Source organism: Leucopleurus acutus (genome assembly GCF_964270905.1).
Source record: "Leucopleurus acutus genome assembly, chromosome: 1".
In the NCBI taxonomy this organism is placed as follows: Eukaryota; Metazoa; Chordata; class Mammalia; order Artiodactyla; family Delphinidae; genus Leucopleurus; species Leucopleurus acutus.
The window spans coordinates 124944405-124970749 of record NC_139142.1 but is presented as its reverse complement, the minus strand read 5'-3'; the positions used below and the strand labels follow the sequence as shown (position 1 = coordinate 124970749).

The 26345-nt window shown below is 37.0% G+C and overlaps 1 protein-coding gene across 1 annotated transcript; it reads left to right on the top strand.

Moving 5' to 3' along the window:
• PYGO1 (pygopus family PHD finger 1) lies at positions 1-25960 on the top strand. The gene is made up of 3 exons (XM_082846609.1): positions 1-146; positions 16408-16493; positions 17544-25960. Exons 1-3 carry the CDS (start codon positions 98-100, stop codon positions 18666-18668), a joined length of 1260 nt encoding a protein of 419 aa, XP_082702735.1. The 5' UTR covers positions 1-97; the 3' UTR covers positions 18669-25960.
• The last annotated feature ends 385 nt before the right edge of the window (positions 25961-26345 follow it).

Here is a 26345-nt window from a genome sequence, read left to right as displayed (position 1 = left end):
CGCAGCGGCCCCGCGAGGAGGAGGAGGAGCCGCCGCCGCAGCATCAAAGAGACCGAATTCCCGCGGCCTGGGGGGGAGTCATGCTTTGCGGTCTGTAATGTCAGCAGAACAGGAGAAGGATCCCATTTCGCTGAAGAGAGTTCGAGGTAACCGAGAAGGGCGCCGGGTTGAGGGGAGCGGGGGGAGCGGGGCGCGCGGGGGCCGTGTGCCCGCCGGCCGGGAGGCAACGGGGCTCTGTCCGGGCCTAACTCCGCGCAGCCCGCGTCCCGCCTGCGCCCCGGGGCCCGGGCTGCGGTCGGAGGCGCGCGGCCGCCGCGTCCCCTGTGCCGAGCCCTGGCCGCCCCGACTTTGTGTTAGGAGGCAGTTGAAGCCGCACTCAGCATCCCTTCATACCCCGCTCCTCGCCCACCTTACCTCGTTGGCCAGACACAGCACAATAGGCAGCTCAGAGGGTGAGAAAGAAACACCCCCTGGCAGAGACCACGAGCGATGCCCTCCACCCCCCCCCCCCCAAAAAGTAAGTTGGACCGCACTGGAGTTGACGCTCTTGCAGAAGGTGTGCCGGGCCTCCGTGTCTCTCCCAGCCCCCCTTCCCATTCTCCAAAAGACAACAAACATACAGCTTTATTTTCCTTAGGCTTAAGAGGAGAACCTATATTCATTCAAAAGGCTTTTCTCTATTGGCTTATGGATAAGAATCAAATCGCCCCAAATCAGTTTTATACACGGCTGGCTTGCTTCTTCCTTGCACACTAGTTAGGAATTTTCCTGCTGCCTTACTATCTAAGAAGTATCAGAGGGAACGATGTGCCAGACAAAAGATAACGCATGTAAGTTCACAGACACCCAAGTGCCGTCTGGAAATTTGGGGAGTATCCTCCAGCTCTTATTTCCAGCTTTCAATAGGGTTCAGGCCGAAAGTCCCAAAGTTGAAGTAATACTGTTTGTTCAGTAAGCAAATATTTATTGAACATCTACTGTGTGCCCGGCACTGTTTTTGGCACTGGGATACCGCGGTGAACAAAGCAAAAAGACCATCTGCACCCAGGAGGAATGCACACTCTTGTAGGGTAAACAAATGATGAACAAATAAAAGGTATAGGATGCCAAATGGTAAGTGGTATGGAGAAAATCAAAGCAGGGAGAGTGGTTAGAAAATATGTATGGGGGTGGAGAGGTAGCAATTATGTATAAGAGGGCTCAGCTGGAAGATGATGTTTGAGCAAAGACCCAAAGGAAGTGACAGAGCAGAGCCATATGGATATGTGTGGGAATAGCAGTGTTGGCAAAAGGAACAGCAAGTGCAAAGGCCCTGGGTCTGGAATTTGCCTAGTGTGTTCAAGCAACTGCAAAGAAGCTATTGTGAGTGAGCAAAGGGAGAGTAGTGTGAGCTGAGCTGAAGTATGGGGTGAATGTGTATTGGCCTTGTGAGCCATTTAAAAGATTTGGGCCTGTACTCTGAGATAGCGCCTGGATGATTTTGTGTAGAAGAGTGAGTGATCTGCCTTATGTTTTTTTGTTGTTTTTCTTTTGCGGTGCGCTGGCCTCTCACTGTTGTGGCCTCTCCCGTTGCGGAGCACAGGCTCCGGACGCGCAGGCTCAGCGGCCATGGCTCACAGGCCCAGCCGCTCCGTGGCATGTGGGATCTTCCCGGACCGGGGCACGAACCCGTATCCCCTGCATCGGCAGGCGGACTCTCAACCACTGCGCCACTGGGGAAGCCCTGCCTTATGTTTTTAACTGGCTGCTCTGCGGAGAATAGACTGTAGAGAACAAGGGCTAAAGCAGGGAGGCTAGTTAGGAAGTTATTGAAATAATCCTTTCATCCAAACAGGATAAAGTGCTTTATAAATCAGTAAGTAGTAAGGTAAATTTCCAATTGACTTAAGTGATGTAGAGATCAAGGACCACAGCCATTCATCTATGTTTTTGTTCCTTGTGACTAGAGATTAAACCTATAGAACTGGCTTGTGACACAGTGACAATGTGATATCCAAATAACATCACTTGAGTATTTAGTTAGAGATTGATTTTCTTAGCCATTTAAGCAAAAACATAATTTAGAGCAGGATATTGTTTTTACAGGCTTAATAGCACAATCTTTCATTTGGTGAAGGTTTTCTATTTCAACTTTCTTTTCTCTTTGTTGTTATGAATTGCCAAAGCCTTTAAGGAATAGACCTTTCTGAGATAGTTATTTCTTTGATATGTTTGCCATGTTATTTTGCCTACTATTAAAAATTACTTTGGGGTTGAAGGAAAAGAAAGCTTTATCAAGTTTATACCTTTGAACTCAATTATCAGTCTTAATCAAATGTAATTTTAAATAAAATTGATGTATTTTATTGTGCATCAAGACTACAGATCTGTCTTTGTTTTATTACAACTGCTGGTTTTAAGTTTGATGCCCTAGTTGTTGGAAGTTGACTTAGGTGTCAGCTCAAGAATATTCTGAGAGTCAAGTACCAAAATAAAAGACAAAGCACTTTTTAAAATAAAAAGCCAATATGAAGAGGGGTTTTTATTATGTCATTTTGTACTAATTAGAACATTAATTTTTAAAACATTTTAAAATTATTTTATAATCCATAAAAGGTACCAGATTATCTACATGAGCTCTTCCGAAGCACAATTCTGCTGAACTTCACTGCCCTGGAGCTTCTAGTTATAATTTATATCATCAGACTGCACGTAGAATGTGGTGTTTGCAGAGCATAATCTCTTGAACAGTGCTTCTCAAACTGTTTCTTATCCAATGATATATATATAATCAGACTTTTTAATGGTTATGTATTTATTTCATGGGTATTATCAAAAATATAAGCTATCAAACCTTTTGCTTAGGATAAGACTAAGATGTAGATAAATAGACATATCTTTATATATAGAGAAAGACCTATATATTTTTTTAAATTTAAAGGAATTACTAGAAAATAATATTATAGACATAACTCAGATATGGCAAAATTATGACAATGTGAATGACTAAGGACTTCGTAGACCAAAAGCATCGTAATCCCCTAGGATGCTTATTCAAAATGTAGCTTCCTGGACACACAGAATCAGAATTTCTGAGAGATTTCTCTGCATCTTTAACAAGCTCCCCCGGTGTTCCTTATGTACACTAAAGTTTGAGAACTGCTGCTGGTAGACCTAGATTGTGAAGGTAAGTGGACTAGAGGAAGCTGATCGGTGGTTTTCCAAACTTGTCCTGATAGTTTATTTATTAATTTTAATTTTACTTTTTAAAATATTTATTTATTTGGTTGCGCTGGGTCTTAGTTGCGGCACGCAGGCTCCTAAGTTGTGGCTCGCCAGCTCCTCAGCTGTGGCATGCGAACTCTTAGTTGCGGCATGCATGTGGGATCTAGTTCCCTGACCAGGGATCGAACCCGAGCCCCCTGCATTGGGAGCCTGGAGTCTTACCACTGCACCACCAGGGAAGTCCCTGTCCTGATATTTTAATATTAGATTCACAATTGCTATTTAATGGCAAAGTATCTTACTCCTGTTTCCTACCAGTTCTTACCACTCCCCAAACCCTCAGCCCTGGGTTGTAAGACAGATCCATGAGGATAGGTGCAATATCTTGATTATCCTTCTGTTTCTTTCCTAATTGCCTTGCTCACAGTAAATACCAAATGAACGAATGAGTGAATACATGAAGGAACTGATTCGTATCGTTATGCTGCTTTCGGATTGTCTGTAGCCCCTCCCACCACTTTTACTTGCCCTTTTTCCTTATTCTAACCAACACTCCCATTATCCAGTATTTTTAGAACTCTTAGGTGTTGATCTGATGACGCTATTCATTCGTTTATTCAACAAATATTTGTTGGGCAGTTACAGTGCCAGACAGTGAGAATACATTGATTAAGAAGACATAATACCTGTCTTCAAGAACTTTTAGTGTAGTCTGGGATACTGACAAATAAGTAATCAATTACAAACAGCATGATAAATGCTGTGATAATCTACAGGAAATAAAGGAACGTATATAACCTATCTTTAAGGGAGTCAAGGAGGGCCTCCTGGAGGAGAGTTCTACGAAGTGGTGGGTGTTCCTTTGTTTTAAATGATGTAGAAAGAGCAGCAAGGAGGATGAGGGATGAGAAAAAGGTCTAGGAAGTTAGTGGTGATTTTGAGAAGGCATTTTTGGGAGAAAACTACATTTCAAAGTAGTGAATATTAAGTGGTGACGATATAATTTAAAAGAAGCTTGGTGATAGAAGGAAAGACATAGCCAATAACTTGGAAAGAGAGTCAAGAGGAAGTTTGTATGGGTTCTCTTTATTTTTTCTCCCTTGAAAAATGACAGACATATTAGTAGACAAACAAAGAACCTGATTTAGAAGGAGAGGGGAGAAACTGAAAAAGCAACAGAAAGAGAGGATAATTCATTAATAAAGCATTCAGTACGTGTTTTTTAATATCTGCCATGTGCTAGGTATTCGCTGTTGTGGAAGCTGGGCATTAGACAGACAAGACTCCTCATAAATCAGGTTTCTGCATATGAGAGAAGGAATAGCAACAAGGATGCAAATGAAGAGTTAGTCTTGGGGAAAAAAAGAGAAAATGAAGGAAGAAAAACAAATTTAGAGATGAATAAGGAAGTTGAAGCATTCATTTCAGATGAAATGCTTTTTTTTTTAAACATGCATGCCACATTTATTGTTTCAAATACAGTTATGTCTGATTTATTACTGATTTTGCCTGAAGAAGTTAAGACAGCAGACTTAATGACTCATATCAGAACTATGGTGAACACTATATAGTATCAAGATAACTCCATCTAGACTATGAACAAATGATAGTTCTTTAGTAAAAGTAGAAATTTCTCTAGTCATGAGGCAAAAGTGATTAAGTAGCTATCTGCTTTTAAAAGACTGTGCACCCTCAGATGAAACACTTTTAACCAGAGTTAGAAATGACATTGGAGAGGTAAGCATGTATTTTAGAATGGCATAGTAACACATAAATGTCACAGAAGTGCTAAAAGTAGACTGTACTAAAAAATATAGACCATCTTGATCAGAGAAGTGTATGGAAGATTTGGATTAAGATTGAAGAGGAAGCATAATTTACAGTCACAGAATTGAGGGAAAGAACTGATGAGAGAAAGTCTGCAGGAAAGGATTGGGGGTTTTTGTTGTTTTGTTTTTTAATTGGCATATGTAAGGGCTAGGCAGAGTGTCAGGGAAACGAGTTTGGTTTTCAACACATTGAATGAATATCCCCCTGGGATGTTGCAGTGTGTGCAACAGATACACGTGGTTTGGACTGAGGCGGGTGGTCTGAGCCAGAAATAGAGATCTGGAAGTTATCAGTAAACATGTGAATACTAATTGATGCCTTGGGAGTAGATGAGCTCACCCAAGAGAGTGAAGAGTGAGAAGAGAAAAGCATTGAGAAACGCAACTTTAGGAACACTAACATTTAGGAGATAAAAGGGGAAAGAGGACCCTGAAAAACAGAATGCGAAGGAGTAGCCAGAGAGGTAGAGGAGAAAACTGTAAGAGAATGGTGTCAGATATATAACAGGAAGAATAAATTTATGAGGGGGAGATAAATGGATTTTGTTGTTAACAAGTAGAATGAAAGGTGTCTATCTGTGAGAACTCCAGCCTGTTCTTTCTCCCATATTCCCTAACCTGATGAAGATCATTTATCTAGTGATCCAAACCCATGCCCCACTGCAACTCAGCACTGTCCCAGAGTCCCAGATTATCTGTCTCCTTAGTATGTTTTGAACCCATCATCTCCTCAGTCTTTCCACAACCACTTCTTTAGTTCAGGTTTTGATTATCTCTTTGCTTATTATAATAACCCTATCACTGATTTCAGTGGCCTCCCGTTTTGTCTTTCTTAACCCATTTTGCACATTGTTACTTACTGCTGGTGGTAAATAACTACCATCTATTGAGTACTTACCAAGCAGTTTGCTAAGTAATTTAAATGGATCATCTTGCTTAATCCTCTCAATAACCCTATAAGCTGGCTGATATCATCATTCTAGGTTTGTAATTGAGGAATTGATATTCAGAGAGGTTAAGTAATATGTGGTTAAGTAACATATTCAAGTTTACCCAGCTAGTAAGTGGCAAAGCTAGAACTTAAATTCTAGGGCCCCAAATCTTAGCCGGTATGTTCCATTGCTATAATTCTTCCCAAACACAATTTAGTCATGTTACTCTTTTTTGTAAAATTCTTCATTGGTTCCCCATTGCATTTAGGATAAAAATCCAACCTTCTTATATTAGCCCAATCCAACCTTCTTATATTTTTATTTGGCCCAGGCCTACCACTTAGTCCTCCATCCTTCCTATTCCATGAAATGCTTACCCTTGTCTCCCATGCTCCAGTTCTGAAATAGTCACATTTCCTCTCTAGATGTTGTCATGATCTCTCATGTCTTTAAATTTTTCTTTGCACATTCTGTTCCTTCTGCTAGGCATGCCCTCTTTTTTCCCGACTTTGGTAAGATACTCATCCTCAAAGCTTCAGCTCCACCAATACTGCCCATTATTCGAGGTATTGACATTATTGTGTAGAGTCAGCTTCACACTTGGATGCCATCCACCCACCCTTCTAAGCTTTACCTTTGTGAGCAGCCTTAAACCTCATGTACCTCAGGAATGCAAAGATCATTAGTTTGGGGCGAACAGCTGGCACAAGAACCACAAATATATGAAACTTTAAATCACTGATGTTGAGGGCTTTCTGAATTTAGTATTTATTACATACCCAGATTGATCTAGGTTTGGGGCATCACATAGCAGACACTTTCTGCCTTGCATTCTAAAAGGAAATAATGTCTTTTTCACTTCAATCATATAAGACCATTTTGCCAAATGCTTAATGGAATTCATACAATACTATATTCACATTTTTTTTTTATTTTTTAATTTTTTTTTTGCGGTACGTGGGCCTCTCACTGCTATGGCCTCTCCCGCCGCGGAGCACAGGCTCCGGACGCGCAGGCCCAGTGGCCATGGCTCACGGGCCCAGCCGCTCCGCGATATGTGGGATCTTCCTGGACCGGGGCACGAACCCGCGTCCACTTCGTCGGCAGGTGGACTCTCAACCACTGCGCCACCAGGGAAGCCCTATGTTCACATATTAATTCACAATATTTCCATTCCATGGTAGAGACCAGTATTACAGAAGTATGTGTTTCAGGTGAAGATAAAGCTGTTAGCTAAGATGTTCACATCCATAGTAAATGGTAGAGTAAACTGACATTATATCCCAGACTTCTCTGCTGTTGTGAAAAACCGATACTTGAGTGTCCACTGATTGTGCTGACACTGCTGGCTATTAGATATTTTGAGAGGATGATAAATACTATAGAAGCCGAAATGAAGTGCACTAGTGGTATAGTTTAGTCTAAAGGAAAGCAAAATGCAAACTAATAATTGAGTACCCATTGTGTGCCAGGCAATGTGTTAGGCACTGTCTTAGTCCGTTTGAGCTGCTGTAACAATACCATAGACTGGGTGGCTTGTAAACAACAAACATTTTATTTCTTATAATTCTGGAGGCTAGAAAGTCCAAGATCAAGGTGCCAGCAGATTTGGTGTCTGATGAAGACCCACTTCGTGGTTCATAGAAACAATCCTTCTCACTCTGTCCTAACGTGCGGAAGGGGCTAGGGAACTCTCCCAGGTCTGTTATATAAGGGCACTAACTCTCCCAGATCTGTTTTATAAGGGCAGAGCCCGCATGACCTAATCTCCTATCAAAGGCCCCATCTCCTAATACCATCATAATGAGGATTAGGATTTCAACATACGAATTTTGGGGGAAAACAAACCTGGGTTGAGTCATTTAATGAGCCTAGAATACATCCTTATACCACATACACATATTAAAATAAACACTTATTTGGAATAATGATGAAGCAAGTCTCTTTAAAGGGAAATGTTGATTATAAAATATTTTAAAATAATGTAGTCACATTACTTATGAGGACAGTCACTGTCACAAACCAAACCATTATTGTGAATAAAGTGAGTTTAACAAAGGAAAAATTTAAATATATTAAAGGCACACTGCTATCTAGTGTACAGAATAATGCCTTCACTCCCTTTTAAGGACATGGGGCCAGAATAGATTGAGTCTTTAATAGGAAGAATAAAGAAGTTGTAACTAGACCTAAAAAAAAAAAAAAATGCATAAAAGGCCTAAAGTAAATAATCCGCTCTTTACAAAATAAAAAGTACTTACAAATAAAAGAATGATTTTATACTTACAAACAGATTTCATATGAAAAGATCATTGATTTGTAGCGTCTTTAGATGGGGAAGAAATTGTATCATTTAGTAGGTTGGACTCTCCTCTAAGACTACAAGTAGAGAAACAACTTAAGCTTCCAGCTCTAAATAAAGGTTAAAGGGTGAAAGGAGAGGTAAAACTATTTTTGTGCTTAATTGAGATTGATTGGCATGATGAAAAGTGATAATATATAGATAAAATTCCTTAACTTAAGATGAGAGAGGTTTCTTTTTCTATTGTTGATATCACCCTTTCCCACTTCTCTTCCACCTTGTGCATTCGGAGGGCTCTGGGAAGGTAGGAGTGAAGAGATGAGTTGAAGAAATTCAATTATTAACAGAAGGATCAGAGTAGCCACCGTTACAACAAGATTTGGAAGTTCCCGTTTTCTTGGTTCTGTGCTCCACAACTCTCAACTTCTGGCTGAATGTTCATGGTTTACCTTGCAGAGTCAGCTGCAGCAGATATGTAGAGCAGATAGAGAGACGCTTTGGTACTAAAAGTTATTAAGGTAACCTAAATAACTAGCTTTATGACCACTACCTTCCCCTCCCCTTGCACTTCGTTTTTAAAGAGTAATAATTACAGAAATTCTTGGTAGCTTATATTCTGATTAGCCCCAATGACCATGAATCTGATCTAACATTACTTATTAACATCATGGAGATGACAGAACCACCAGTATTACATATAGCAGTGGGAGGGACCTAGGTGAGGCCAAGAGTCAGAGCCATTGGAAATGTTACATAGTTAACTTTTTAGATGAACAATAAGTGAGGCAACTGAGACCAGTGGGAACTTGAAGATTGTTTTATGGAGGGAAATATTAGACTCTTAAATAAAAAACTAATACTATAAAACTCAATTTTCAAAAAAGAATTTTAGGTGGTTTTGCTTACAGATTACTTGAAAATAATGAATGTATTTAACTGATTCCAAATGTCAGAGTTTTGCCTTACAGTAAATACAGGAATTATCATTAAAGTTTTAGAAAATGAACAGAGATGGTAGATACTAACCATTAAGAGTACGTTTTGTCCATCTTTAACTTACAGCATTTTAATAGTAAAATTATAATTATTCAGTAGTCTTAATAATGCTGTGAATGGTAATTTATATATTCTAGATTAGAGACTAATTTGTTAATAACTTTTTATTTTTTAAGAATTACCTTTTTCTGTTGATACTTTTGTTATAATGAAATACCCATAAAAAATGTTAGGAAGGACAGGACTTTGATGTTTGGACCTTTTGTTTATTTATATATTTATTATTTGACCTTAAGTCTATTACTAATTCTTTTCCACAGAATTTCTAGGTATTCAGATTCAAGAACAACACATTTCTCTGTTCAGTATGTTAGTATATACTGTTAAGGAAAACTGCATACAAATTGTTAATAAGAACTCATTAGTTCAGTGTATATAGGCTACTGAAAGTTATACATTGGTTAAGTAGTTTAGCCATTCCTGAACCATATGATTTTGAATGAATGACCTTGAGGAGTGCACTGGATCTCTCTCTTAGTTCTTTATTTACCATCTATTCCAATGGGATTACCATGTCAAATTAAAATTAAAAGATAGGAGTCCCTTTATCATTTTTTTATTAAAGATTTTTTTTAATGGTCACAACTATAATTTAATGAATGTTTATATTTTTCCCTGTTTATAGTTTTTGTAAAAAATTAAAGTTTATTTACAATATTATATTAGTTTCAGGTGTACAACATAGTGATTCAGTGTTTTTTATTGATTATATTAAGATAGGAGTTCCTTTAGTTTGAACCAAAAGTTTCCATTTTTGCCTTTTGTGGGCCACTGAGGAAGACAGTATATGTATAAGATCTTAGGGAGGCAAACTACTATATTAGAAGCAGATAAACCTAGTTTTATCCAAGCAACAAAACAAAAATAAATAATTCGAACTTCATCAAAATTAAAAACTTATGTGTTTTACATCTGATGATTCTAGTATCCTTAATATATACATAAAGAATTCTTAAAACTCAACAGAAAAGACAAACACTCTAACTAAAAAATAGGCAGAGAACTTGAATAGGCATTTCTTCAAAGAAGATAAAGAAATGGTCAATAAATACATGTAAAGATGCTCAACATCATTAGTAATTTTGGAAATGCAAATTAAAATCACAAGGAGATACCACTTCATACTTACTAGAGTCACTATATTAAAAAAAAAACTATAAATCTTAGGGAGAATGTGAAGAAATTAGAACTGTCAGACTTTAGAGGTGGGAACATAAAATGGTGCAGCCACTGTGGAAAACGGTTGGGCAGTTCCTCAAAATGTTAATCATAGGGATGCTATGTGACCCAGCAATTCCACTCCTAGGTGTATACCCAAGAGAATTGAAAACATACATTCATTTAAAAACATGTGCGTAAATGCATTATTCATAGTCCCTCCAAAATAGAAACAACCCAAATGTTCACCAGCTGATGACTGGATAAACATAATGTGGAATATTGTTCAGCCATAAAAAAGAATGAAATACTAATATATAAAATTACATGGTTGAACGTCAGAAATGTTATGCCAGGTGAAAGAAGCCAAACTCAAAGCCACCCATTAGGTGCTTCCCTGGTGGCACAGTGGTTGAGAGTCCGCCTACCGATTCAGGGGACACGGGTTCGTGCCCTGGTCTGGGAAGATCCCACATGTCCGGGAAGATCCCACATGCTGCGGAGCGGCTGGGTCTGTGAGCCATGGCCACTGAGCCTGCGGGTCCGGAGCCTGTGCTCCTTAACAGGAGAGACCACAACAGTGAGAGGCCCGCGTACCGCAAAAAAAAAAAAAGCCACACATTATATGGCTAACAGGTATGGGGTTTCTTTTTGGGGTGCTGATAATGTTCTGGAATTAAATAGTGGTGATAGTTACACAGCCTGGTGAATACGCCCAAAACCCACTGAATTGTATACCTAAAAGCAAAAGAAAAACAAATACTAGTTTTAGATTTCAGAGCTGCTTTTTTACCAGGGGTATGATCCATACCTTTACAATTCCATTTCTTTTTCTTTCTTTTTTTAAAATGGGGATGATTTTCCTCATAGGTTTGTTATGAAGATTAAGTGAAAGAACATAGATACAGATATAAACTTCTAAGATGGTAGGACAAAGCTACCGTACAGATTCTCTTCTAAATTTCAAGTGAAATGAAACAAAACAGTTTTAAAAAACAGCAAAAATGTCAGCGATAGCAGCAAACAAGGGAAGTGGCATTGCCCGGTAACATAAATCTGCAACAGGGTGAAATCTGGATCACTGTTTTAGGCTTCTAAAACAATCCCTGCCCCTTGGAAGCTGCTGGTGATTTACAAAATTTTGAGAATTACTAATAACCTCAAGTCTGGAGAAAAGCAAATTAAATGAGTAGTCTTGTCTTCTCACTCCTCTGAGTAAGAAAAAAATGAGTGAAACAGGGGAAGTTTTTGTTGTTGTTTTTAAAGGACTCTCTGACAGAAAAGAAGCCTTCAGGGATACAAATTGAATCAGAGGACTCAAGGGAATCCTCCCATGTGAATGGGTTACTGCACCCCCCTACTAGGTAGATGTGCATTTAACAAAATCTTAGAATTAAGAGCCTGGATGTTTCAAGGAAGCACAACAGGTTAATCTTACTAACATAGGCAAGCATTATAAAGAGAATATTAGCATATCCAGTCACATAAATATAACATTCATATAAAAATTAGTAAGTTGGGTTTACTAACATAGGAATGTCAGGCTGGGTTCAACATTAAAATAAGGTAAAGGGGACTTCCCTGGTGGCACAGTCGTTAGGAATCCACCTGCCAATGCAAGGGATACGGGTTCGAGCCCGAGTCCAGGAAGATCCCACACGCCGCGGAGCAACTAGGACTGAGTGCCACAATTACTGAAGCCTGCATGCTCTAGGGCCCACGAGCTACAACTACTGAGTCCACGTGCCACAACTACTGAAGCCCGTGCGCCTAGAGCTGGTGCTCCACGAGAGAAGCCACTGCAATGAGAAGCCCACGCACCACAACAGAGTAGCCCCCACTCGCCACAACTAGAGAAGACCCAACACAGCCAAAAATAAATAAATAAATAAATTTATAAATAAATGTATAAAAATAAATAATGTAAAGGAAAAACATCATATGATTATCTCAATAGGTGCAAGCCATCTAAGCCAGGCAAACAATCTTAGATAAGAATAAAAGGGAGTCAAAGTTATGCACATTAAATCAGAGCTTAAAGGGTCTGGGCAAAGTTACAAGATAAAAATAAAAGCATGATAATTATGTAAACATACTGTAGCAAACTAGTGAACTGACACAAAGAATAAGAAGAGAAAGAGCATGCAGAAGATGAAGAACCCATAACCTACAGGACAGAAGGAAATAACTCACATGTACTTCAAGTTGTAGAACTTAAATAAAATAAGAGCTCAAAGACAAGATAATATTAAAACACAGAAGAAGGGTAAATTGCAGACCTAAGGAAATAAATTGACTAAAACAACATATATAGAGAACAAATTAGAAACAGAATAAAGATAGTTAACAATTAAGTTACATAATAGAAAAACTTCAGATAATCAGATTAAGTGCAGATGAAAAAGACTAGTCAGATGAGCTAATAGGTATGGAGCTAAAAAATCTCCCCAGCATAATGATAATTAGTACCCCTGAAATAGAGCACTGAACAAATAGAGTGGAAAAAAAGTATTCAAAGATATGAGAAAAGAAAATTTACCTGAAATGAAGAATCTAGAGATAGAAAATACCCTGCTAAATTTAGGGAGGGAAAAAGAAGAATAAGATGTGATACTATACTATCCTCAACTTTCAAAGCAGGAAGTCACTTGACACCATCTAAAGTTTGAAAAAAGAAAAACCATAATTTCTCCAACTTAATGTTTTTCTTGTTGTCTTTTCTTAGCCTTAGAGAATTATTTTCAAAAATTTCTCTTTTGGTGAAGAAACATTTAGCATATTCTTCAGTTTAATTTATTTCTTTTTCCTTTATTAAATTCTAATAAAGTTAAAATTTAATGCTTTTATTTAAAAAATAATAGCCCATTTTTGTAAAGGTATTGCTATCACAAATTTATACACAGGAGGAAAAGTAGGTAGGTAGATAGTAAGCTAAATCTCTGGAATGATGTTAACGTAGGAATAATACTATTTTCAGCCTGGGAGGTGTTAGAAATATGTATCAGTCAGGGTCCAGCCAGGAGACAGAAACCAGACTAGCTATTTTTAAATTTATTTATTTATTTGTCCTTGGCTGTGTTGGGTCCTCGTTGCGGTGCACGGGCCTCTCACTGCGGTGGCTTCTCCCGTTGTGGAGCACGGGCTCCAGGCGGGTGCGCTTCAGTAGTTGCGGCAGGCAGGCTCAGCATTTGTGGCTCATGGGCTCTAGAGCGCAGGCTCAGTAGTTGTGGTGCACGGGCTCAGCTGCTCCGCGGCATGCGGGATCCTCCCGGACCAGGGCTTGAACCTGTGTCCCCCATGCCGGCAGGCGGACTCCCAACCACCGCACCACCAGGGAAGCCCCAGACTAGTTATTTTTAATGGAAAGAATTTGATATAAAGTATTGTTAACGGATATTAAACTGGCAAAATAGGATACTAAAGTTTTTACAGAGGTAACAACTGTGGGAAGCAGCTACCATTCTTAAGGCTGAAGGACATAGGAAAGAGGTTGGAATTATTAAAATATATAAACTCACAAGAGGGTCCCTGTGGAGTTTAAACTCAGGTCTCTGAGAAGGGGGTGCTGCTTAGGCTGGTATGAATGCCTGTGGGGTTAGAGGATGGGCCCTATGGGCCTGGGACTCAGACACCAGGTGCTGATGTCTCTGAGGAGGGCACAACCAGGCTATCTGGGATAATATGTGAGCTAAATAAAAACAGTATTATTTTGTTCTAGATGGCTAGCCAGAACAGGGAGTACCTTTCCACTTATTAGAAGTCTTCCTCTTTGTCCCTCAATAGGGCTTTTAAAAAGTTTTTGTTCATACTGATCTTGTGCACTTCTTAAATTTATTGCTAGCTATTTTAGTTTAGTTTTGTTCCTGTTAATGAAAGCTTATCTTCTACTTTATCTTTTAACTGGTTATAGTTTGTAATATGAAAGCTTTTGATGTTTAGATATTAATTTAACATCCAGAATCCTTACTAAAATTTTGTTATTGTTGTCATAGTTTTTTACCTCCACAATATTTAAACCTCTTCTGAATAGCTCTTACAGAAATCTGCTTTGCATTTTTATGTGTGGAACTATCGCCAGCATGCTGATTTCTCTTTATTGCCCAGTACCATTACTTTTCCTGAACTACTGTTGTAAAGATATCATTACTGGTCTCCCTGCTTCTACCCCATTCCCATCACCAATTTATTCTCAGCACAATTGCTAATGTAATCTTTTAAAAACATAAATCGTGTTACTTTCCTGCCCAAAATCCTTAAATGATCATCCACTGTTCTTAAAATAAAATCCAAATTTCTTACCATAAACTATAAGGCTCTATGTCTCAGTTGGCTCGCGCTGCCATAACAAAATGCCATAGACTGGGTGGCTTAAACAACAGAAATTTATTTTCTCTCAGTCTGGCGCTAGGAAGTCCAAGATCAAGGTGCCAGCTAGTTTGTCAGCTCCTGGTGAGGGCTGTCTTCCTGGCTTGTAGATAGATGCCCATCTTCTTGTTTTGTCCTCATATGGCCTTTCCCACTGTTTGCATGTGGGAGGAGGGAGGGTGGAAGGGAGGAAGGGGGTGTGGAGAGAGAGAGTTCACTTTCTCTTCTTAGAAGGCCACTAATCCCATTACCCTCATGACCTAATGTAACCCTAATTACCTCCAAAAGCCCCCACCTCCAAATACTATCACATTAGGGGGCAGAGTTTCAACATATGAATTGTGCGGGGACACGAGCATTTAGTTCATGACACTCTAAAATGATCTGGTCCCTGCCTGTCTCTTCAGCCTCTTCTAAAGGTGCTCTCCAGAGTTCCGTAACACACTGGCCTCTTTTAAATGTCTCAGACAGGATGACACATTCAAGCTCCTTTCTATTTATTCTCTCTGCCTAGAGGCTTTTCGTTCTGCTCTTCCTATGAGAGATTTCTTATCATCTTTTAGGACTCAGTTTAAATATCTCTTTCTCGGAATCCACATGCATGAGCAAGTCTCCTATAATTCTCTGTCAACTCATTGGATTTATTTATTTATTAATCTATTACAAATATGTATTATAGTTTATTACAAATGTGTATCTACATATATGTGTACATAATTTTATTCTGTCTGCTTTTGTATATGTTCAGAATTCTCTGTAATAAAAAGTGTGTTTTTTTAATGGAAGAAAATCCCATGTTTTTTTAAACTTCTTAGATTCACAGTCAAGCTTTTGCTTTTGCTTGATCATATTGAGAAAATCATACTCATATACATTGTTGTATTTTGACAATACCTTTCAGACTTAAGAGGCACATACCTCTGATGCCATAATTCCAGTCCTAGGAATCACTTTTACATGAGTGTAAAGACATTGATACATGGATTTTCGTTGCAGAACATCAAAGGTTTGAAAACAATCAAAATATCCATCAATAGGGAGGGGACTAGTTTAATGAATTATGGCATAATCATACTGTGAACTACTCAGTTATTAGAGAATGGAGCAGTTCTATATGTAATGACATGGAATGATTTCCAAGTAAGAAAGCAAGGTACAGACCATTGTTCCATACTAAGCATGCCATTGTTTGTGTACTCCCCAGAGATATACTGGAATTTATCTAGATTATCTTTGGAAAGATAGATCAGAAACTAGCAACAGTGTTTGCTTCAGGGATAGGAAACCAGATGACTGAAGGTTTGAGGGTGGGATGGAGAATTACTTTTTCACTGAAAGAATAATAAAAAATGCTATGGGGTAGAGGTGAATGACTGATTCTGGCTGAGATTATGGGGAAGACTTTTTGGAGAACAAAGATAATAAGAGCTTAGTATTGCTTTTATCTAATAAAAATAGAAAACATATTAACAGGGAGCTATAATACATATTGCTATGAGAGATATAAATTTCACTTATAAGTAGAAATACTATCTGGATTTATTTATTTATTTATTTTTAGGTGGTGATAGTGGACTGGATGGGTTAGGAGGACCAGGTGTACAACTAGGAAGCCCAGATAAGAAAAAGCGCAAGACAAATACCCAGGTAAATTGGCATTTTCTTTAATAACAGTTTTTCTTCACTGATATGATCAGGCTATGAGGTAAATTTAACTTTCGTCGTGGGTTTTGTTTCCTATCCTAATTCAGAACCTAGTAGTGACTTCTGCAGTGATTTGTTTTTTGGGTTTTTTTTTTGCTTTGCAGCTAGCGGCTATTATTGGACTGTAAGCCTAGAGTGAATATTGCAGGAAGGAAGTGTAGGCAGATAAATTAAAATGCTTACTCTTAAAGCTAATTTAAAAGGAATAGATGCCTGTACTTTTATGAAAAGATTTAAAAATATATGGACACAAGTTTAACTTGGAGTAATGTTCAACTATTATAATAAATCAGTAGTATGTACATATCATGAAGCAATCATGATGGAAGCATCTTTTGTCTGAAACCTTTGGTTGTAATAAACAGTTATAAATACAGGCTTTCTTGGTTTTATCCTCTGTAAGTTTGAAGCACTGTTTTTATTATAAAGACTGCAAGTAACTTTGAAATGTGTACAGATTACCTGTTTCCATTTTGGCCACACTGTTAAGCTTGCAGTTGTGACTAAAACTGGCAGTTTATTTTTCCAGTCTGAGGCCTAGGCCTTAGTGCTTTGGGAATACTTTAGTAGCTAACTCTCTGAAGTTAAGCTAGGGAAAGAAATTTAGATCCTGTTTACTGTTATTTCATTTTATGGCTGTTTGGAGGTATAAAGGTATTTTCAGTTAAAATTTTAAGTGAAAGATTCTAGAGTTACAGGCAAGCATATTCAATGAAAATTACGGTAATGAAGCTTCTTTTGAAGGCTGAGTACTTCTAGAGTTTGTAACAATTGATTTGAGCTCAAAAAAGTACACCTTATTTCCTTTCCTAAATGAAAGAAACCTACCCAGTTTTATCATTAAATATAAATAGAAACATTATTTGGAATTGAAAGGTCAGGTGAAGAATTAAATTTTTGTAACACTTCAAAAGAAATTTAAAACTAAGTTCATAAATGTTAACATTTATGACTTCTTTGATCAAAAACATGTATTTTACATTCTCATTTCAGGGGCCTTCTTTTCCTCCATTGTCTGAGTATGCTCCACCACCAAATCCAAACTCTGACCATCTAGTGGCTGCTAATCCATTTGATGACAACTACAATACTATTTCCTATAAACCACTACCTTCCTCAAATCCATACCTTGGCCCTGGTTATCCTGGCTTTGGAGGCTACAGCACATTCAGAATGCCACCTCACGTTCCTCCAAGAATGTCTTCCCCATACTGTGGTCCTTACTCACTCAGGAATCAGCCACACCCATTTCCTCAGAATCCTTTGGGCATGGGTTTTAATCGACCTCATGCTTTTAATTTTGGGCCACATGATAATTCGAGTTTTGGAAACCCATCTTATAATAATGCACTAAGTCAGAATGTTAACATGCCTAATCAACATTTTAGACAAAATCCTGCTGAAAACTTCAATCAGATTCCTCCACAGAATGCTAGCCAAATATCTAACCCTGACTTGGCATCTAACTTTGTCCCTGGAAATAATTCAAATTTTAGTTCTCCATTAGAATCTAATCATTCTTTTATTCCTCCCCCAAACACTTTTGGTCAAGCAAAAGCACCACCCCCAAAACAAGACTTTAGTCAAGGAGCAACCAAAAACACTAATCAAAATTCCTCTGCTCATCCACCTCACTTAAATATGGATGACACAGTGAATCAGAGTAATATTGAATTAAAAAATGTTAATCGAAACAATGTCGTAAATCAAGAGAATAGCCGTTCGAGTAGCACTGAAGCTACAAACAACAGCCATGCAAACGGGACACAGAATAATCCACGACAACCTAGAGGTGCCGCAGATACATGCACCACTGAGAAAAGCAATAAATCCTCTCTCCACCCAAGCCGTCATGGGCATTCTTCTTCTGACCCAGTGTATCCTTGTGGAATTTGTACAAATGAAGTGAATGATGATCAGGATGCCATCTTATGTGAAGCCTCTTGTCAGAAATGGTTTCATCGGATCTGCACTGGAATGACTGAAACAGCTTATGGCCTCCTAACAGCAGAAGCATCAGCAGTATGGGGCTGTGATACCTGTATGGCTGACAAAGATGTCCAGTTAATGCGCACTAGAGAAACTTTTGGTCCCCCTGCAGTGGGCAGTGATGCTTAATTACAGACATTAACTACAGTGGGTTTCTTTCTCCTGTGTATTACAGAGGTTCAGTGACACAGGATTTTAATGTTTTACATTATTTTTTTAAATGCACACACAAAAAAGTTATTTACCTTTTAGTTTTTATTAATAACCACTTCATTGCTAGTGCAAACTTTGTATTGTTTTTGTTTGCTATCTTAAATAAGAATAATGTATATGGGGGTGCATTAGAAAGTAATATACAAGTAAATTTTAGTTTGTAATCATGAACATAAAAGCCTCTTGAAGCTTCAAGATAATATATAGCAAATGTAGGCAAGTTTTGACTTTTAAAAGTTAGAATCATTGAAAAATGTATCAGTTGACCCTTGAACAACAGAGGTTTGAACTGCCTGGGCCCACTGATTTTCAATAAACACATACTATAGTACTACATGATCCACGGTTGATTAAATTCCAGGATGCGGAACCACAGTTTTGGGGGGCTGACTATAAAGTTGTATTCAGATTTTTGACTGTTAGGGGGTCGGCACCCCTAGCCCCCGCGTTGTTCAAGGGTCAAGTGTATTCCAGTGCTGAACTTTGGCAATATCAAATTAAATATTTAGTTCAAAAAATATTTGAGGATCCATTTAACATGTTTTCAGAAAGAATATATGTAGTTAAAACATGGAAGAAAGCATACATTTCAATGAGTGTTTTAAAAAATAATAGAGTATGACACCAGATTCGTCCCATATTAGGGTCCTTGAAATTAGTGACCTTCATATTATCAACTCAGTCTTTCCAGGATGTCTGTTTGTACAGATATGAGACAGATGTTAGCATATAGTAGATGTTCAATAAGTATTTGTTGATTAACTTGTGGATTGTACCACATGAAATTGCTAACATTAGATCAGTTGAAAATTGACTACAATTAGTAGAGTTGTCATAAAGGATTTTTTAGTTGTGCTATTTAGAAATATAACAGTACTATGCTCTTCACTCTTCAATTTGATTATTGAGTTGTTTTGTTATTGTTTTCCAGAGAAATAAATAATACAGTATCCTCAGAAGAATTGTGAATACTTTTCTTAATATCATTTCAAACCAGGGACATATTGCAAATGAGATAGGTAGAAACATCAATTTGGCCTTAGAGGGCTCTACTGGCCAAAGAGTGGTGGGTTGAAAAATCTTGTTCTGGGGATCTGAAAATTAAAAATGAGCCTCAGGGGAGTTCAAAATCCATTTTAAGCAAAGATCAATTAAGAGCCAAGATGAGAGCTTACTCACAGTTCGAGGCCCTGCAGCAGACAGGAGTTTCCGCTGTGACTGGGGAAAGAGTAAAAATGGACCTGAGAGTATTCTCTTGAGAGATGATTAAGAATGGAGACAGTCGGAGGTGCACTAATTAAGATTTGAAACAACAGAAGCCTGTTTTTGGAGTGGATCATAACCTGTGACCCAAAAAAAGGATTCTATATGACAATTGATAATAATTTATACAATGGTTGGATGTTGGTAAATCTCCCAAACTTGAACCATCGTTGTGACCAAAAAAGTTCTGAAGACTACGTGGTGACCTGCAAAAGGGATACTTTAAACCTTGGTGAAATGACAGCAGCAGCAATATTGCCAAGAAATTTAAATTATGCATGAAAATTTTGATTATAGTCCTTCGGTTAATAAACATGAACCCACACTTTTACATGACAGCACTGGTGTCACATGTCACAAGCCACTAAAGCAAAGTTAATTGAATATTCAATTCTGTTGTTTACAGTGTAGTCACCAGAACTTTATCCAGTGAACTGGTATAGTTTTCATCATTTGGAGATTTTTCTAAGAAACTTCATATTCTCCAATTGAAAAACAGTAATTGGAGGGTTTGAACAGTTTATACAGCCTAGCAAATGAGGAATTTTATAAAAATGAAATATTTAATGTCCTATTAGAAGAAAACTATTAATGCTTGTGATGTGTATTTTGTTTGAATAAAACTTATTTTTTTAAGTAGTGTTTTAATTTTGACCTACAGAAACAGCAATTTCATATGGTACAAGGCAATATAAGGTTTTCTCCATTTACCTGTGACTAGTTAGAGATGAGTACAAGATATTTTAAATATAGTTGTAATATAAATGTCTTTATAGTTTTAGGAAATGAAATGATATAAACTCTAATACTAGGTACTCCTTTGTGTGAAAACTTTACCAGTTGAAGCAGGTAAAAATGCAGTAGTTTGGGCTGACTCTTGACATTTGGTATGTTCAGTAGCATACTCGAAGATCACATTTTGCTTACATTGTAGTTTTTGTTAAAGATACATAATTTTCTAAATGTTTAAGGACTTAATTATGTTGTTTTTGAAATCCTAGTGACTGCAGATTTTTAAGATATGATGCACTGTATGCTATATGCCTAGTTCTAGCATCAGATCATGTTTTTTTTTTTTTTAATGACTGAATACAGTTAGGTAGATGCTGAGTAGAACCTTCCAATGTCTTCAGGAGTTAACACTTTACACGGTAGTACTCAAGTTGTGCTCATTGCTAAAACTGATTATGCAGTTTCTAAAGCCCTCTATTGCTTACACTTTTATTAGTAGTTTTGTGAAAATGAAATAACCTCTCCCAAGTTAGTCTAAAAATACTTGATTTATAATGTGATTCTTTTATTTTCCATTTCCAAGTAGTTGTTTTTAAAAACTCACCAACAAGTGAATTTTTATTCTTGTATTTAGGTCTTAAGAGCACCTTACTTAAATACGAATCTGTTAAATTTACAGAAGAAAAACCCATGGTTGATTTTAACAGTGAATCATAGGCAAACTACACTCATAGCTGTTGAATGTTTTCATGTATTTGAATTAATTTTCTTACTAGTTCCACATTTGTCTCTACATAACACTGTCAGAAGTTATCTAGAGGCTTTTTGGTAGGGAAAGTGATCAACTATAAGAATGGCCAGATATTAATTTGCCTAATGTGACTCAAAAAAGGCTATGATACAAATCAATATGGCTTTCTTAAGACAAATGATGAGCTGTCCTAAACATTTAAAAAATACTCAGTGAGGGAAATAACTGCACACAGGTGGCATAATCTTCCAGTAGCATCGCACCTTTTTTGGTGTAATCCTTTTCCGTCACTGAAAGGCCTCATCTCACATGCACACATACATGCAAAGACATACGTACATACAATTGAGCAGGAAATCTTGGGGTTTCTCCTACATTCTCAAGTTTTGCCAGAGTTCAACCTGGCTATCAGCAGCTAGGCTCTCTCACCAAGGCTAGGTTACTAGAAAGTTTTAAAGTGTCAGTTCCTTTCTCAGAACTTGCTTTGTTCATTTCACTAGAGAATTCCTGATCCACTTGCTTCTAGATGCTACTGGACTCCCTAATGCAAGACAGCTTAGCTTGCTATAGAAAAATAAATTATTTTTCAGATAGAGTGCTTGGAATTAGATTTGTGATCCATGTTTTCCTTTTGTGTGAAATACTTTAGCATACTGCTATTATGATTCTTGTTATCCAGACTAGAAGATTATGTACATAAAACTGAAGATTTTCTTGTACTAGTGCTTATTCTTCATAGATGAATACAATATAAAGAAATCCAGTTTGTGTGTGTGTGTGTGTATGTGTGTGTGTGTGTGTTTAGACTCCCAACTCTGCCTAGTGGTAGGAAAAAAACTTCAATAATAGGTTACCCTGAAATCTGCTGACTTTAATCATCCAGATAAAATATCAGGAGTTTTCTTCTAATATTCTTTTACATTTGTTTGTCTTGAACAAACTGAGTGCTAGTACTTATTGTCCAACATACTATGGTAGTTGTTTGTAATAGTAAAATATATATATAAGCAATGATTTTTAAAGGGAGCTTGAGAGTTTTTGGATTTCTTTTTTGCAGTGTATAAAGGTTTCATATGCATGAACATTTGTGCTATTTAAGATTTTTTTTAATTAAAAAAAAAGTTTAAAAGCATCCAGATTCCCAAAGTTCATTTGTAAATAGTGGTTTAGAACTCTGTATAAGGTGATTAGATTCTTAGGGAAGCTCATAAAGGCTTATTTACACCATCATGTAGTTAACAATGTTGTATCATACTGAGTGCTCAGTCCTCTTTAGGGAATCAATCAATGTAGGAAGGAGAAAGAAGCAGAGGTCTTTCCTTTTTTCTGATTTGGTTCAGGAAGGTTGAGTTGTTTGGTGTGTTTCCCAGTTGCCCTCTTCCCATCCTAAACTCTCAAGTGGAATGCTATATAAACCAACTTGCCTTGTGCCTTCCTGGATGCTCTGCACTTCAAAATTTCATATCTTTCCTCTAATCAGAATTCTCATTTCTTTGTTGGCTGTGGTTGGCTAGATTTTAAGGGGACAGTCTGTTGCAGCAAGATTTGAACAAAGATAATGAAGTGGGATTAAATTTCTCTTTTTTTAAAGACTTTATTTAGAATGAATCTTTAATATCTTTGATTTCATACAATATGACCACATTTAGGCACCATGGAAAGCAGTGTTTTTATCAAATTGATACGTTCTTGAGAGTACTTCCCAATCTCCTTTAGGTTGTGGAGACTTTTCACAATTTCTTTTCCTCTACTTCTGAACTCAGAGATTTTCTTCTCATTTCCAAATTTTATCAGCTTCCCCCTTTTCTCTATTCCATTTATCTGATAAAGCAGTATAGAAGTTATATCTGTAATTTTCCAACTCTTGGTACAGTGATGGGCTTAGAGGCATCCCTGGAGTAAAGGGACTAGGGATGGGATTAGTATCTCCCAAGACAAGGGGTCTAGGGCAAATAAAGGGAAGAAAGTTTTCATTGAAGACTTTTAATGAAACCCAATGGATAAGCTTCGTCTTTGTCATATTTTGTCGAAACACATTACTTGTAATTATATTAAAACTTATTCTAAATACCTGTACTTCTCTTGTTCTGTAGGTGATGTAGATGATGTTGCTTGTTAGTTAAAATACCTTTTATAAAAGAAAGTCCTGCTTCTTATCATGATGTATGTGACTTAAATGACTGTTTCATATTAAAACTATTTCTTCCTTATGTACTGCTTACATATACCTCTTTTTGGGATATTAGTTCAGTACTTTTATACAAATCTGAGTGTGTTCCACATTGGTGACATGTATTTTTGCAGTAAATTTTTGTTTTGTTCTTAGAGCATGTTTAAAGTAATACATGCGCTAGTGCTGTGATCTGTGGCAAAATTACTGTAATTCAAATTGGAAAATAAAATGTTTCCAGACTTTGTCCAACATTTATTCCTATGACAAAGGAAATTACTATGTAATACTAATTATTTCATATGCTGGTATGTTTAAGCTACTCTATGAAGTATGTGAGACATCAATATTTATGGGTTAGTAGATGGCCTGATGTCTTTGAAATGGGAGAGAGGGGTAAAATTTGGTGTTGGCAATTCATAGCACTCATAATACAATAAATACTTCTTAAAAATTTGATCTTCCTCTTACAGTTATAATTTACTAAGGAGTTATCTTAATTTGACAGTGCATATTCAATTTTTTTAGCCCATACCATTAAAATTATATATTAGACTTTGAACTTATTCTGATGTCTTCCAACCAAAAAAGATATCATTCACTCCACTGTAACCAAAATAAGTAGTAATATTAATCTTCATTTATTAATAAACTACTAAATACCATAAAACTCCTCTAATTTACTTACAATTTATAACCATTGATACAAGACTTGAATGTTTACTTTCTACTATCTGATGAAAAGATTTGTTAATAAAAGTCATAATCAAGATTTTAAAGAAAAATGTTTAATCTTGGGAAAATTTTAAGCTTCTTAGAGACACTTATTTCAGAATACTAGTTTAAAAGCATTCTTTTGTCATTAAACCTTAAGTACCCAAAAGAATCATAATAGATAATACTTGGAAATTTGTATATTTGAAATTACATGCTTAACAGAAAAAAAAAAAGAATGCTTGTGAGTGCTTAAACTGCATATCTTTTAAAATATTCAAATTTTTAGACTTTTATCAATTTAACCTGAATTAACAAGGTTTTACTATATCAGTGATGTATATTACAAGATTAATGTCTACCAATGTTATTCTAATGATCTCTCTCTATACAGCATCATTTTTGGCATGGTTGTTGTGGTATATTTTGTACATTTGATTGTTAGCTGTTGATAGAATTGACATAGCAATAAATCTGATTCAGTTCTTAAATTTTAAAAAATGCCAGATACAATACTGTGTCATAATCCCATTATACTTTATTTGAATGCCCAATGTTTTCATGGGTTTCTTTTTTTGTATTAAAAATTTAGTTTTACATGTTAGAGATTTTTTTTTCTGGTATTTTCATATACAATCTTTTAGAACTGGGTCTGTTTCTATTTGAATCATAGAAGTTGAAAGAAGTATTCGTATTAAATGATTCATGAATTGCTTTGTGGAAAAATCTGAATAAAGTATGAAATGCCTAGGTTACCCCCAAATTGTTTATTTTCTTTATGTGGTTAATGTACAGGTTACAGTTTTCAGGGAAATAAAATTGGCTTGGTAACTGATTGGATATAGTAGATAATGGATAGTTTAACTGTCTAAGGGCTTCCAAATATTAAACCAAATAATTCTCAATTCTGAATACTTTTTAATAATTACTATAAATAATGGTAAGCCAATTCTCATTTTTCTTTTTAAAATATTTAACTCTTATAATTTCTTCCTTCTTATCCTTTTTCTTTCTTCCTTAAACACCGTGCAAGAATTTTAAATTGGATGAGTTTAACTTATCTCCACATTTTAGTTTTTTATTCTGTAGGTAAATAGTAAGACGGGTAGAGGTTCTATCAAACAGTCCATGTTATTGTTGGCCATTCTTTTCAGGGATCATGCTAAATGTCATTTGTGCATTGTATAAAGAATGTTATCAGTATATAGACCTACTGTTAGTAGAAATTATGTATGGCAGGCTTTCTTGAATAATATGTATTGTAAGTTTGTTTCCTATTAGTGTTATGCTTCAGATTCTTTTAAATAAAGCTAGTTTTTAAAGAGAAAAATAACTGTTTTTTAAATGCTTGACTTTTATCAAGACAAGTAGGCGTTGAACAGTCTTGGCTTTGGGTAGGAGATGTCCTAGGAAACATTAAGCAGGGCAGTAGCGTACAATTTACCAGGAATTTACTTTTGTTGTTGTTGTTTATTTATTTATTTATTTATTTTTGGCTGTGTTGGGTCTTCATTTCTGTGCTAGGGCTTTCTCTAGTTGTGGCAAGCGGGGGCCACTCTTCATCGCGGTGCGCGGGCCTCTCACTGTCGCGGCCTCTCTTGCTGCGGAGCACAGGCTCCAGACGCGCAGGCTCAGTAGTTGTGGCTCACGGGCCCAGCCGCTCTGCGGCATGTGGGATCTTCCCAGACCAGGGCTCGAACCCGTGTCCCCTGCATGGGCAGGCGGACTCTCAACCACTGCGCCACCAGGGAAGCCCAAACCAATATTTTTGGACAGGTTTTGCTATATACAACTTGTTTTTCCTGTGAAGTTTATACATAACACTGAGTCCTGAGTTTCCTTAAGAAAATGTGAACATATCTCTATTTTGATTTTTACAAATTAGGACTCCCGTTTTTTAATAGAAAATTAATTGGAGAGGAGTGCTACAATCTCAGCAGCTTAGTGATCCCTGAAGTAGAGA